The sequence below is a fragment of the Dioscorea cayenensis genome, chromosome 8 (genome assembly GCF_009730915.1).
Source record: "Dioscorea cayenensis subsp. rotundata cultivar TDr96_F1 chromosome 8, TDr96_F1_v2_PseudoChromosome.rev07_lg8_w22 25.fasta, whole genome shotgun sequence".
NCBI classification, from domain to species: Eukaryota; Viridiplantae; Streptophyta; class Magnoliopsida; order Dioscoreales; family Dioscoreaceae; genus Dioscorea; species Dioscorea cayenensis.
The window spans coordinates 10,768,024-10,780,166 of NC_052478.1; the positions used below are offsets into that span (position 1 = coordinate 10,768,024).

At 35.7% G+C, this 12,143-nt stretch overlaps 1 protein-coding gene across 2 annotated transcripts; it reads left to right on the top strand.

The window, feature by feature from the left end:
- The first annotated feature begins 5,400 nt into the window (after window positions 1-5,400).
- LOC120267426 (zinc finger CCCH domain-containing protein 14-like) lies at window positions 5,401-9,876 on the top strand. 2 transcript variants are annotated; one of them, XM_039275071.1, is made up of 3 exons: window positions 5,401-5,630; window positions 6,718-6,769; window positions 8,814-9,876. In XM_039275071.1, exons 1-3 carry the CDS (start codon window positions 5,549-5,551, stop codon window positions 9,616-9,618), a joined length of 939 nt encoding a protein of 312 aa, XP_039131005.1. In that variant the 5' UTR covers window positions 5,401-5,548; the 3' UTR covers window positions 9,619-9,876. The 2 variants fall into 2 exon arrangements, with proteins under 2 accessions (XP_039131005.1, XP_039131006.1); XM_039275072.1 differs by lacking the exon at window positions 6,718-6,769.
- The last annotated feature ends 2,267 nt before the right edge of the window (window positions 9,877-12,143 follow it).

The following is a 12,143-nucleotide window of genomic DNA, read 5'->3' on the forward strand; positions in this document are numbered from 1 at the left end:
TAACTAAAAATCTAATTTTCTCAATCAATTCACTAACAATCATCAAAACACCATACAACACAACCAACAGGCCCAACACCCAGCCTTTAACACAGATTAATCCTCAAGAAGAAAACCAATCAAATACCTTGGAAAACAGGTTAAAAACCTGAACATTCAACTTTCATCCTCTTGTTCTTCAGCACAAAATCCCACAAGAGTACTCTGAACAAGAAATCAACTAAAAAAAAGGGAAAACAACTAAAGCAAAAGAGATGGATGATGGATCATAGGCTTATAGCGAAACCCTCACCAGATGGTCCAGATCCAAGTGAAACCCTCACAGACTCACAGTTGAAGCTTGAGCCAGAGAAATGAGAACAACTACTCTGTTTGTCTTTTTTCTAAAGTTAAAGCCAAACTTTAGAACCGGGGTCAACCCGGTTCTGGTCAAACCAGGCGGTTCATCGAGTTTGACCGGGTTGACTCCCAGTCAACCAGTTCTAGAGAACCGGACCGGACTGCCGACCGGTTCCCGATTCTGCCGGTCCAACCGGCCGAGCCGGTCTGGTTCTGAAAACATTGCATATAACGTGTTTCAAATGGAGCCACACGTATTTAGGGGACTTGCGTCATTACTTGAGTCACGCAGCCTACTACACAGTAGCCGAACTGTATTTGTTGAGGAACAACTGGCAATTTTCATGACTGTTGTGGGACATACAGCACCAAATAGAGTAGCATGCGAGCAGTTCTAGCATAGCTCTAAGACCATCAGCCGTTATTTCCACATGGTACTTTGTGCTATTAACAGTTTGGCCAATGAGATGATCCAACTGCCTGGTGGAGATGAACCGGCTCATCCACGGGTCCTCAATACCCCGTTTATGGTAACAAGAATGTGTGTTGTATATTTAAATTTGTGTGTCACCACTTAAGCAAATTTAAATGCTTGCAGGACGCTCTTGGAGCAATAGATGGAACCCATGTGCCGGTTATTATTCCCAAAGAAATACAAGAGAGATTTCGTAATAGGCACGGATGGATTAGTCAAAATGCAATGGTTGTTGTGTCCTTCGATATGCACTTCCAGTTCCTTTGTGCAAATTGGGAGGGATCGACAACAGACATGAGAGTAATGCAGTCTTGCTTGGACGATAGAAGTTTCTCAATCCCGGAAGGTAATGTCATGGATGAATCTGTCATACATAATACATTTGTAGGTAGTGAACCGTGCCAAAATCAAAACTTGCATGTGCCTTGTAGGGAAGTTTTATCTTGTTGATGTGGGCTACGCCAACACCACAGACCTTTTTGCACCATACAGGAGAGAGAGATACCACCTAGCTCAGTTTATTGGTGGCTGGACACAATATCGTAATATGAAGGATAAATTTAACCATAGTCATGCTCATCTAAGGAATGTTGTCGAGAGGGCTTTTGGTCTTCTTAAGCGTCGTTTCAAGATCTTGCGTGTTTCGGCACCTTTCTCAGTAGAAACGCAGCGTGACATTGTCATCACATGCACTGTAATCCACAATTATTTATGCAAGCACACCATCTGCAATCCCAACCTGGAGCAAGATTAGAACCGTCATGTCAATGAAGATAGCTATCTAGACGTGGAATGGCCACATCAGAGCAGTGATGGTGGACGTGGCACAGGTCAGTCCGTTCGAGATAGTATAGCTCGACAATTGTGGTTATCCTAATATGTCGTGTATTCTATATTTTAAAAGTTTTCATTATTAAGAAAGTGCAAAAATTTGTTTTTAAATTTTCGATATTTATTTTTTTTGAAATTAATAATTATTAATGAAGGTAATAACTAATTTGCATTTTTTTTAATTATTATATTAAACACATGATAGATATTATCCCAAGAGAAGTGAGGGTATTAAAGTCAATTTTTTTTTATACAATATCATTACTTTTCTAGTAAAAAAGGATAAGGAGATAAGCAAGTATTTGTTTTGTTCTCTCCAAAACATATTTGCAAAATTTTGAAATCTAATCCCATGAATGGATATCCCATGTTGGGATATCCCCCAACTAAAAAGGATGAGTTTGGGGGAGACAAAATACCGGCTATTCTTTGGGGTTTCATCGCTTATTTATTTATTGAAATTTTATAGACTAAAAAAATTTTATATTTTAGTATGAAAAATATAAAACGTGAGCTTATTAAAATATTAAATTTGAGAAATAAGTGATGAAGTTTACTTGAATTTCATAATAAATATTAAGTATAATTCCTTTAACAGTTTCTCTGCTTTTTCAAATTTGCCTTAAGTCTCCCTATGTTAAATTGTAAATTTTTTAGTTTTTTTTACTATTTTAATTTAATTGTGTCAGTCCTCCTAAACCTTAAACTTTTGAGCGACACTATTTTTATCGAATAGATTTACTAAATAGATTTCCCGAATGACGTGGATGCCCAACTTGTCATCCACATCCTCATCCATATCATTATTTTTTTTATATAAACTTCGAATTTGAACCTTAAAAATTTTTAAATTTTTAAAATTTTAAAAAATTATAAAACTATATCTAAAATTATAAACCCAAATACTACAAAATCTATACCCTAAAAATCTAAAAATTTAAACCTGAATAATAAATACTAAACCCTAAACCTTAAATCCTATGCCCTAAACCCTAAACAAGACATCACAAACCCCCTGCGGGGTTTGTGATTTCCAGTTTAGAGTTTAGGGAGGGGTTTTCAGTTTATCATTTACATGTTTATATTTTACGATTAAATGTTTAAATTTAGAATTTAGATAATAAAGAGAAATTAATTTTTTCTTAAAAAAAAAAAGGTAAAGAAAGAATGACATGGATGCTTAGATGCCAATTTGAAAATATCATTACTCTAAATGTTTAAGGGGGGCTGATATGACTTACTTAAAAGTAATAAAGAGATTAAAATGCTACAATTTAAAGTAAAAAATTAAAAAGATAAATTTTAAAAAAATAAATAGACTATTTAAGAAATTGTACCTAAATAATACGGATAAACATGTTCCTATTTAAAATTTCATATTTACATGTACGTCTATTAAACTTGATAATTATACTTACAACGTTATAAACTTGACATCCTTAACTTATAGAAGTCCTTATTTATATTTACAACCCTGTAAAGTTCATATATACCGAGGCACCACTATAAGTGTTCACTTTTGCTTATGAAACCCTATAATTGTTCATTTTAATTAACATTTCTATGTACTCCTCCACACACACACACACACACATATATATATATATATATATATATATATATATATATATATATATATATATAAGAAAAAGGTTTATGCGGATGCCTGCAAAAATGATTGAATGGTTCAGATCAGAATACTGTATATCCTGTTTTTTATTACCATACTAGTCATAAACACACTAATCACTGTTCATATATATATGAAAACAGTTTAATTGAAATTCAACAGTCCACACGAACGTTCTTACTACTGTTTACCTATATCTAAAAGTCACAGGATTGAAATTCAACGATCCACATGAACATCCGTAAATTTTGAATATACAAACATTTTTAGAGTACGCAACCTCTCATTCTATATATATTCTAAGATACTTAAATAATTCTCTTTTAATCATATTTATCTATGTATATACCCTCATGCTTGTGGTGATATTTGGATTGTAATTTTTTAGAATTTTTGCATATTATCTTAATTTGGTATTTTGTTATGTACACAAGTGGTGAGGAGAGCGTGTCACCAAAAGACTGGCCTATAGGGTAGGGGTAGCCCCAACCCTATGACATGGTGGGCCAGGTACGCTTCACTCAATGACACTTCACTCAGACCCCAGTGCTAAGCCAGCCAGCCAGGTCAGAACCCTTCGTTGGTCATCCCCTCACCCAACCCACACACAACACACACGGTGGGATTCACAACTCCACAGACCGGCTTATAGGGTAGGGGTAGCCCCAACCCTATTGCATGGTGGGCCAGGTACGCTTCACTCAACGACACTTCACTCAAACCCCAGCGCTAAGCCAACCAGCCTGGTCAGAACCCTTCGTTGGTCAGCCCCTCACCCAACCCACACACAACACACACGGTGGGATCCACAACTCCACAGACCGCCCTATAGGGTGGGGATAGCCCCAATCCTATGGTCATAGATGGGACAGGTACGCTACACTCAACGACATTTCACTCAGACCCCAGCTCTAAGCCAGCCAGGTCAGAACCCTTCGTTGGTCAGCCCCTCACCCAGCCCAAACACAACACACAAGGTGGGATCCACAACTCCATAGGCCGTCCTAGTGGTAAAGGATGCCCACCACTTATATGCACATAAAGAGTCCATCTCATAGCCGATATGGGACTAAAGGGTTCATTACATATTTATATAACATTGCGCATTTTTATTTATGTTTATTTTTGGAATTTCTTTATTAACCATCTAGCTTGATATTTTGTGAGAGTAATTAGATGCTGACAATTATAGAATGTAGTTTTATCAATCTTGATAAATCTAGCGTTCTTTTAGAATTATTTAGTTTTTTTTTTAAAAAATCTAAATAATGTGGTTGGACATTGAAAAATTATAATGGTATGCATACTTTTTAAGGTGACTTGTCATATAATTAAAAAAAAAAAACCACACACACTACTCCTTCCTTGAAGGTGGAGGTATATTCTCAACCACAAAATAATTTGTTAATATTCTAAAAAAAAAAATACAAACATACAAACAAAAAACTTGCATCTAAACACCGCAACAAAAGACACATGTAAAAAAAACTTCTGCCATACCCCGATCAATACACACCCCATGATTAGCTCCATAAATAAGAATCCCAATTATAGAGAAATTTTTTCAAATATATGCATAATTTCAGGGTTTTATATGGGCATCTTTTTAAATCTCTACCATGACCAATGACATAATCACATAATTCGGAAGCAATATCAATTCAAATATTAGCTCACATGTAAAAAAAAAGAAAAAAATTCATAATTTCTTTTTTAATTTTTATTTGTCTCATTTTAGAAATTTTTTTTATCTTTTTTTATAAAACATTAAATATTATTTTATTAAATTTATTTTTTATATTTAATTTTTAATAAATTATATTCAAGTACATATTTTTTTAAAATATTTTAAATAAAAATAAATTTTAAAAATTAATATAATTTTTATAAATTTTAGATTACTACCTAACTGTAATTCACCTTCCTAATCCATTAAAATAGGTAAAAGACCAGAGGAGTAATAGTTAGCTAACGGGTTCGGATCTCATTATATTATCGGGTTGGATCTTCAATCGTACGCCCGAATCCGCTCGGAATCCAAGCCCCGAACTAAAAATCCGATTAGACTCAAACCTTCACGTCCTCCCTATAAATATAGCATACCCTTCTCACGTTGCTTCTCTCTTCGAAGATCGAGGCAGCTGTGTTCCTCTTTTCGCAAACCCTAGCTAGGGTTTATCTCCGGCCATCGCCGCACTTCTCACGGTTTCCAGGCTTCTAGGGTTTGTTTCTTGAAGTCTTCCTGGTACCTTGGTCGGGATCCCTAGTTTGTCATGGATTCTGGTGCGGCAGCTCGTAAACGGGGGAGGCCGGACGCCGCCCTCAACGGGAACGGCGGTGCGAAGCGGCCGAAAGGTACGGGATGCCTTTGGGTTGCTGTGTTTTTTGGTTTTCTTTCTTTGTTTCAATTTTTTTCTTTTTGGGTTGCTATGGTGGATCTTTAGGTTTTATGGATATGGGATGAGATCTTGTAGTGTTTGGATTTTTAGTAGCTTTGCATTGGTCTTGTTTGAGCTTGTGATCTGATGTTACTGTTAATTTTGTGATCTAATGTTAATGTTAATATTATTTTTTTTAGAGTCTGGTCGCTGGATCTGTTTATCTATGAATTGAATCTGAACAAACTGATAGTTTTAGTGTTTGATTCTGAACATATTTGTGTGGGCTATTGGACTAATGCTGTTTGCTGTGTTTGGTTTTGTTATTCTTTTCTTTTGTTGTGTTTCAAGATACCATAAACAAGGGTAAAAAAATGCTTATGCGAATATTAATTATATTTATTGTTGGAGATTTGTGCTTGGATGTATAAATTGCTTGCAAATATTAATTTTTTGTATTGTAAGTAATTTTTGTGAAAATGTATCAATTGTTTTTTTTCTGAGTGCTTTGTTTGTTTGTGGCTGTGAACTGTGTGATGCTGTCTTTGTAAGAGAAGGATTATTAAGGTTTGAAATTGACAGGTGGATGTGAAGAGCATAAAGTAGGAGTCTCTGCATTTATTTATACGTTTGGGCTTTAATGAATTAATTAGTCATCATTTAGATTGTCTTTTGAAATAACTGAAGTTTATCTTTGTTGTTTTTAGTGAGTAATTTCCCTCTAGCCCTTCTTTTCCCCTCTATTTTTCTTTACATAGAACGAATTTGCTTTGCTTTTAAAAAATGAACATGACAGGATTTTGAGTTAAATTTGGACAATAAATTTGAAAATTTCTTAAATTTAATCAACAAATTTTTTCATAGATAGTATACTTCTCATGGAGGTCATATTAAGTGTTTAGGTTTGAAAGAATATTAATATATGCTAGTATAATATCTGCAAAAGTTTGTTATCTGAATTATGATAAAATGTTTTAACTTGAATTATCATTTTTCATGAAGTATGGAGATTAATGAAATAGCCAAATCTTAACTGAAGAAACATAATTAATGTCATGTAACAGAAACGGAGTCTGGTTTAGGAAGCAAATCGAAGCCATGCACGAAGTTTTTCAGGTTCTAATCTTCACTTGCATAACATAAATATTTTAAATGCCCATTTTACTCCATTTTTATACACTTAAGCGGTATTTTATTTATAATTTGAGGTAAATATTAATGTTTTGAAGACTAATGAATTGGACGTTTAAGCTGTGATACAGGTTCATGTGCTCTAATCAAGTTAACCAGTATATTTGAACGGTTTAATTTGGCGACACAATGGAGTACACATGAATTATATGCCAAATCTTTCTTCAATTTGATCATACTCTTAACATAATATTATTCAATCATTAGTATATCATTTGCTTATGACGGTTATAAACATGTCCAAATTGTGGGTAAATTTTCATCCTTGTCATTTTATTCTGAATCTTAAGCTAGAATGAATGCTAGTAATTTGGTTTTTCAGTCTTACGGATATGCTTTCAACCTACCATAGTAAAAGAACAGAATTAATATGGATGTTATGAGATAATTGATTTTAACTCGATTTCTACAAGTTACAACCCACTAGAAGTTTAAGATGGGGAGTATTAATTTGAATGGACAGCTAAACTCTAATTTGCTAAAAGATTCTAATTTCATTTCCGAGCTTTGACAAATCAAAAATCTAGTGTAGAAGATGATTTATTGGAATGTTTGTTTGTGGTGTATTCCTAATCTTTTTAAGACATTATGGTGGAGAAGGTTCTTTTCTGCTACCCTACGAGTTGGAAATACTTCTACTTGACAGGATTTGTTTGCCATTATGCTCTATTATTTTATCGGAAGAGTACACCTAGTAGGCTATTTGGATTGTGCTTCTAAGTTTTAATGCTATCCTTTGCATGCTTCCTGTTTTGAATGCTCAATTTAAGCATAGCTTCCGTAAAATGGCAAAAGGTCTGGTGATGACTCTGTCCATTTTTTTTAGTGTTTCATTTGTTTACTGCTACCTTCAATTAGTGCTTGCATTGCTATATTATTTGCAATTTAGAGTGAAGTTCTACTCTTGCTGTTTTCATTTGCATGCAGTTGTACATGTTATTCACAAGGACCTTTGTTTTTTAAGACATCTATATTTACATTTAGTTCTTCGACAGTTGATTGTGTGGCAATTTTCTTGATAGACTAGGTGCTTTATTGCCAATCTCCTATTTGAATTGACTTAAAGTATGCACAACTTTCAGTGTCCATCATTTTTAATAGACTACCATGGTGTTAAACTCTTACTAGCTTGTATTCTGGTGCATTCTTTTGGATGTTTCAAATTACTGATTTGCTAGCTTTCCATGTGAACTTCAGATGGTTCTTTGACCTTTGAACTTCTCCCACTTTTGCGTATCATCTGATGAAATCTATTGTAACTCTTAACCACTTTGCCGGTCAATTTTTGATAATGGGAGTATTAGAGTTGGTATATTCTGGTCTCTTCTGTTGCATGAAAATGGTTTTAGGTCACGCATTGTTTGTTTCTCTTTGTTCTGGCCTGCTTCATGATGCGACTAACTTGGTTACATCCATCATTTCACTTCTTGAATTCTTTCTTTTCTATATGTCTTTGCTTGGCGCTTATTGTTGGCTTCTTTTTTTGACATTATTATTCATCTTTTAGCTGCAACTTCATAGGATGATGCTTGCAAAATTTTGTTATTTTGCAGTTGTATGACTGTAAAATTAGCCATATTTTGCTAGTGCATGAAGAGGCAGTTTGACGAGCATCACCATAAATGTGGACAGAATCACAAGTTCTGGACATAGGGTTTTGTGTTGTCAAATCAATCCTGGATTCCCTTTTTTTCCCCAAGTATTAATGCAGTATATTCAGGGAGAAATAATGTGCTTGGGCAAATTGTCCTGTCAGTTTTTCTATTGTCTGTCTGCATATTTCATCTCCAAGTTCCATAGATTCTTGAGTTATAATTTTGTCATCATTATAAAGCCCCCATCTTAGATTCGTCAATAATCTATTTCTGCTTTATTTGCATTACTTGCCATCTCCCATTTAAGAATGCTGCGAGCTTGTAGTGCCTCTATCATTGTATGATAACTCACAACAAACTTCTTTATGATGCAGTACTTCTGGATGCCCATTCGGTGAGGGCTGCCATTTCCTGCACTATGTTCCTGGTGGTTACAATGCTGTTGCGCAGATGGCGAATCTTGGCAATCCGGCACATGCTCCTCCTAGAAACCTAATGGGACCTCCCGCCATGCCGGATGGTCCTGCTCCTGCTGTGAAAACCAAGCTGTGCAACAAGTACAATACTGCAGAAGGCTGCAAATTCGGTGATAAATGCCATTTCGCCCATGGTGAACGAGAGCTTGGCAGGCCCATCATTCCATCACATGATGACCGGCCGATGCCACCTCCAATGGCAGGTAGAATGGGTGGTGGTCGCTATGAGCCACCCCCACCTGCTGGACTGGCAGCTGCAAGCTTTGGTGCCTCAGCAACGGCAAAGATCAGCGTGGATGCATCCTTGGCTGGTGCCATTATCGGGAAAGGTGGTGTGAACACCAAGCAGATTTGCCGCACTACAGGTGCCAAGCTATCCATCCGGGAGCACGAGACAGATCCTAACTTAAGGAACATTGAACTCGAGGGCACCTTTGATCAGATCAAGCAGGCCAGTACATTAGTCCGTGAACTGATAGTTAACATCAGTGCAACCTTTCCTATGGCAGCAAAGGTGGCGGCTGGCATGGCAGCCAGTGGTGGTGGTGGTGGTGGTGGTGGTGGAGGTGGGGGTGGTGGGGGCGGCCCAGGGAGCAATTACAAGACGAAACTCTGTGAGAATTTCAGCAAAGGATCATGTACCTTTGGAGATCGATGCCACTTTGCACATGGAGCAAGTGAACTACGCAAATCTGGAGCCTGATGTCCATTCTGCTTCATCAATCTTGAGCTCTGGTTTAACCTTTTTTGCCCCTCCATGCCATGTGATGTATACATCATGTGTCTTCCTTTGTACCTGTTGTTTTTCTCTGCTTTAAGTTAGTGATGACATTCTGGACTGGTAGTGCTCTTTCGGTTAGTCTTCTGTTACATAATTCCAATCTTGGTAAGACGTCATTTGCTACATTTCATCTATTAGATTTGTTGCTAATGTTTTGTATTAAGGAAACCTTTTCTTTTCTTTTAAAAAATTCAAAAATATTTCATCATTTCATTTAGTGGTGGCAGTTTTTTCTGGACAGGCCTCATTGAATTCATGCATCTATGGATTTGTCCAAAACAAACAAAACCTTTATATCTTTGAGAAAAAAAAAATATTAACTATTGTATAAAAATGGGTAGACGTGCTATGTATTTATGAATATAATTTTTTTTATGAACATGTTGGATGTGGCTTTTTTAATATTATAAAAAAATATTTACTAAATTATACATGTTTGGGATTATTTATAAAAATACGCACACGTTGGGGGAAAATAGAAAAAAACTTTCCCTGTTTTCAAATTTTTTTAATTTTTTTAAATATAAAAAAACTGGAGAGTTTCTCTAATTAAAAAAATTTTTGAAAAAAACAGGGAGAAATTCCACTGTTTTTCTTGATTTTATAATTTTTTTTAATAAAAATAAAAAAACAGGAAATTAACTCCTATTTTCTTATTTTTTTAATTTAAAAAAAAAAACTCAACGGTTGCATGCACCTGCCCGTTAAGTTTTAAAAATATTCTTTTTATATAATTAATTTTTTAAATAAAAAAATAATTATTGATATATATATATATTAATATTTTATTCTTTTAAAAAAAACTACGAATCTTGAAAAATATTAGAAATAAATCGGCCAAAGTTGTACCGGTAATTAATTAGTACAAAATAGGATGGTCAAATCTACAACGGTAAGTACTTAGTACAAAGTAGGATGATCAAACCTACACCGTCAGTAATTAGCACAAAGTAAGACGGTCAAACTTGCACCGGTTAATAATTACCACAAAGTAAAACGATGAAAAGTGCACCGTCAGTACTTAGCACAAAGTAGGTCGGTCAAATCTGCACCGGTCAGTAATTAGTACAAAGTAGGTCGGTCAAACCTGCACCGATCAGTAATTGGTACAAAGTAGTTTGATCAAACTTGTATTGGTAATTAATTAGGACAAAGTAGGACGGTCAAACCTGCATTAGTTAGTAATTAGCACAAAGTAAGTCGGTCAAACCTGCGCCAGTTAGTAATTAGTTCAAAGTAGGTTGGTCAAACCTGCACCGATCAGTAATTAGCACAAAGTAGGGCAGTTAAACTTTCATCTGTCAGTAATAAGTACAAAGTATGTCAGTCAAAACTGCACCGGTCAGTAATTAACACAAAGTAAGACGGTCAAATCTGCACTTGTCAGTACTTAGCACAAAGTAAGTCGGTCAAACCTGCACCGGTTAGTAATTAGTACAAAGTAAGTCAATCAAACCTCCATCGATCAGTAATTAGGACAAGTCAAACTTGCATCGGTAATTAATTAGAACAAAGTAGGATGACCATACCTACACTGGTCAGTAATTAGCACAAAGTAGGCCGGTTAAAGTTGCACCAGTCAGTGATTAGCACAAAGTACACCGGTCAAACCTGCACCACTCAGTGATTAGCACAAAGTAAGACAATGAAACCTGCACGAGTCAATACTTAGCACAAAGTAGGTCGGTCAAACCTGCACCAGTTAGTAATTCAGACGGTCAAACCTGCAATGTTCATAAATGAAATTTTCAAAATTCGAGCTCTTTATATAAACCAACATTAGTAGCCCATTTTTACTCTTGCACACTATTTACTCTTTCAACTTACTCACCCATACTTCTTCTTCTTGTCTTCAACAATGGCAGAGGCTTCACTTGTATTGGTTTACTACAATGGTTCAATCACTGCCAGTGAAGACACAATTATCTTTTCGTCGGAGGATCATTCATATTTTTATGTCAAAGACGACATCTCTTACGAAACTTTAAAGAGATCGATTGAAGAAAGCATTGAGACTATTGACAACCAAGGAGTTTCATATATCAAATACCGGCTCCCAATTTCTTCAGGATCTGGTAAGATTTGCTATCGGTCATTCAAATTGCGTAATGACCGAGATGTTCGGATGATGTTCGACTGCCACAAAAGAAATCCAGATATTGGCATTATTGAATTGTACGTGGAGTTGAGCGCTGCAACTTTTGAGGGTGCTCCTTCCCAATAACAAACCGCCCCAGATGACCAAGTTCAACGCAATATGAGACGGGAGAGGATTTCATCACCATGCCAAGTTAATGATCCACCACCCAATATGTATTTTACTAATTCAAAACATCTACAAGGCATAACAAGTTCTTTTCATGATACTCATGAAACCGAATTCGGTCAGTATGGGCGATCCAGTGGAGACGATGAGAATAACGATGGTGACAGCTTTGGGGAAGACA